Source organism: Tarenaya hassleriana, unplaced genomic scaffold (assembly GCF_000463585.1).
Source record: "Tarenaya hassleriana unplaced genomic scaffold, ASM46358v1 Cleome47, whole genome shotgun sequence".
NCBI lineage: Eukaryota > Viridiplantae > Streptophyta > Magnoliopsida > Brassicales > Cleomaceae > Tarenaya > Tarenaya hassleriana.
The window spans coordinates 816,123-818,998 of record NW_010967396.1 but is presented as its reverse complement, the minus strand read 5'-3'; the positions used below and the strand labels follow the sequence as shown (position 1 = coordinate 818,998).

The following is a 2,876-nucleotide window of genomic DNA, read 5'->3' as shown; positions in this document are numbered from 1 at the left end:
CCGATCATATCAGCATTTCGGGCCAGCCGAATGATTCGGAAGGGAGATGAGGCATTCCTCGTGGTAGTGACAGCTACCCAGGAGATGGAGATGAGGTTGGGTGAGACACCTGTAGTTCGTGATTTTCCTGACGTCTTTCCGGAGGAATTGCCAGGGCTACCACCGGAGAGAGAGGTGGACTTTTGCATTGATGTGATTCCAGGTACGGAACCGGTATCTAAGACTCCGTACCGGATGGCTCCAACAGAGATGGCAGAATTGAAGAAGCAGTTGAATGAGTTGATGGAGAAGGGATTCATTCAGCCGAGTGTTTCGCCTTGGGGAGCGCCCGTGCTATTCGTCAAGAAGAAGGACGGTAGCATGCGATTGTGCATTGACTATCGAGGACTTAATCAGGTAACCATTAAGAATCGGTATCCACTGCCGAGGATTGATGAGTTACTTGATCAGTTGCAGGGTGCACAGTGGTTCTCGAAGATAGATTTGCGCTCGGGATATCATCAGATTGGTGTGAAGGCCGGGGATGTGCAGAAAACGGCTTTCCGTACACGGTATGGACATTTTGAGTTCGTCGTTATGCCTTTTGGACTGACGAACGCTCCTGCAGTATTTATGCAGTTGATGAACCGTGTATTCATGGATTACCTCGACGAGTTTGTCATCATCTTCATTGATGACATATTGATCTACTCACCGGATCGATGCAGCCATGAGCAACACTTGCGTCTGGTATTGCAGCGTTTGAGGGAGCAGAAGTTGTATGCGAAGTTCAGCAAGTGTGCTTTCTGGTTGCAGGAAGTTGGATTTCTGGGCCATGTGATTTCGGCTCAGGGCGTACAAGTGGATCAGGCAAAGATTGAGGCTGTGATGGAGTGGAAGACGCCTACCAATGCCACAGAGATCCACAGTTTCTTGGGATTGGCCGGGTACTACAGGAGATTTGTCGAGGGTTTTGCCAAGTTAGCAAAACCAATGACAAAGTTAACAGGGAAGAATGTGCGGTTTGATTGGACACCGGAGTGCGAAGTGAGCTTTGTGGAGCTCAAGAAACGACTCACGACCGCACCTATCTTGGCATTACCACAGCCAGGTATACCGTATGAGGTGTATACCGATGCGTCGAAGCAAGGCTTGGGTTGCGTATTGATGCAGGAAGGACATGTGATTGCATACGCATCCCGACAGCTGAGGAAACATGAGGAGAATTATCCGACGCACGATTTGGAGCTGGCAGCAGTGGTACATGCGTTGAAGATTTGGAGATCCTATCTATATGGAGAGAAGGTTAAGCTCAACACTGATCACAAGAGCTTAACCTATGTGATATCGCAGAAGGATCTGAATCTTCGACAGCGTAGATGGATTGAGTTGATAGCTGATTATGACTTGGAAATCGCATATCATCCGGGCAAGGCGAATGTAGTCGCAGATGCCTTAAGTCGGAAGAAGATTCTATCAGCTATTCAGATACTCTCATCTTCGCAGGAGAACATAGTTGAGTTATCGGCTATGTTAGGACATATGGAAATCGAGGAGGATCATGATTTGAGTTTGAGGAGACGTGTGATAGAGGGACAGAGTCATGATCCGGATTTGCAGAAGATTATTGAGGAAATTAGCAGATATGGTGAGAAGGGATATCAGATAGATGAGGAGCATGCATTGAGGCTCCATCAGCGACTTTGTGTACCAGCAGACCTTGAGCTGAGACAGGACATCTTGCGAGAGGCACATCAGTCTCGATTGGCCATACATCCGGGAGCCAGCAAGATGTACCAGGGTTTGAGACAGTGGTACACATGGCCAGGGATCAAGAGGGACGTTGCAGAGTTTGTAGCCCATTGCTTGATCTGTCAGCAGGTGAAAGCGGAGCGACAGATGCCCAGTGGGAAGTTACAGCCATTGGAGATTCCAGAATGGAAGTGGGACTCGATTGCGATGGATTTTGTGGTTGGATTACCGACGACCCCAGCGAAGAAGAATGCTATTTGGGTGGTCGTCGATCGATTGACGAAGTCCGCACATTTCATTCCGATTCGACAGGAGTATACAGTGGAGAAGCTGGCACATATTTATATTGATGAGATTGTCCGCTTGCATGGAGTTCCGAGTGAGATCGTTTCAGATCGTGATCCCCGGTTTACCGCGCGACTATGGGGTGCCCTACAGAGCGCGATGGGAACTCAGCTGAGGATGAGTACTGCTTATCATCCTCAGACAGACGGGCAATCGGAGCGAACCATTCAGACGCTCGAGGACATGTTGAGAGCGTGTATTCTGGAATGGGGAGTTCCTTGGGATAGGTACCTGACGTTGTGCGAATTTGCGTACAACAACAGCTACCACGCCAGCATAGGTATGCCACCTTACGAGGCCTTATACGGACGGTCTTGTAAGACGCCTTTGTGTTGGACGGAGATCGGAGAGCGACGCATCTTTGGACCTGAGATTGTGGAAGAAACGACAGAGGTTATCCGCAAGATCAAGGTCAATCTGAAGGTCGCACAGGATCGCCAGAAGTCTTATGCGGACCGGAGAAGAAGAGACTTTACAGTTGAGGTGGGCGATCTTGTATTTCTCCGAGTACAGGCGATTAGAGGGTATACGCGATTTGGAAAGACGGGGAAACTCAAGCCGCGTTACATTGGGCCGTACCCTGTGATTGCGAAGGTCGGGGCTGTAGCGTACCGGTTGGACCTACCTCCAGAGCTCGGTCGCATCCACGATGTATTCCATGTATCTATGTTGCGGAAGTACATCGCGGATCCTTCGCATATATTGCAGCCACAGGAGATTGAGCTTACCAGTGATGTCAGAATCCGCGATCAACCACTTCAGATCGTCGATCGAAAGATCAAGAGATTGCGGAACAAGGA

At 49.3% G+C, this 2,876-nt stretch overlaps 1 protein-coding gene across 1 annotated transcript in view; it reads left to right on the top strand.

The window, feature by feature from the left end:
- LOC104825588 (transposon Ty3-G Gag-Pol polyprotein) overlaps positions 1–2,876 on the top strand; it is a 9,381-nt gene that overhangs the window by 1,618 nt on the left and 4,887 nt on the right. Inside the window, exon 2 of the mRNA XM_019203969.1 lies at positions 43–2,841. Within this exon, the coding sequence (XP_019059514.1) occupies positions 43–2,841 (2,799 nt within the window). The remainder of the gene's footprint in view (positions 1–42; positions 2,842–2,876) is intronic.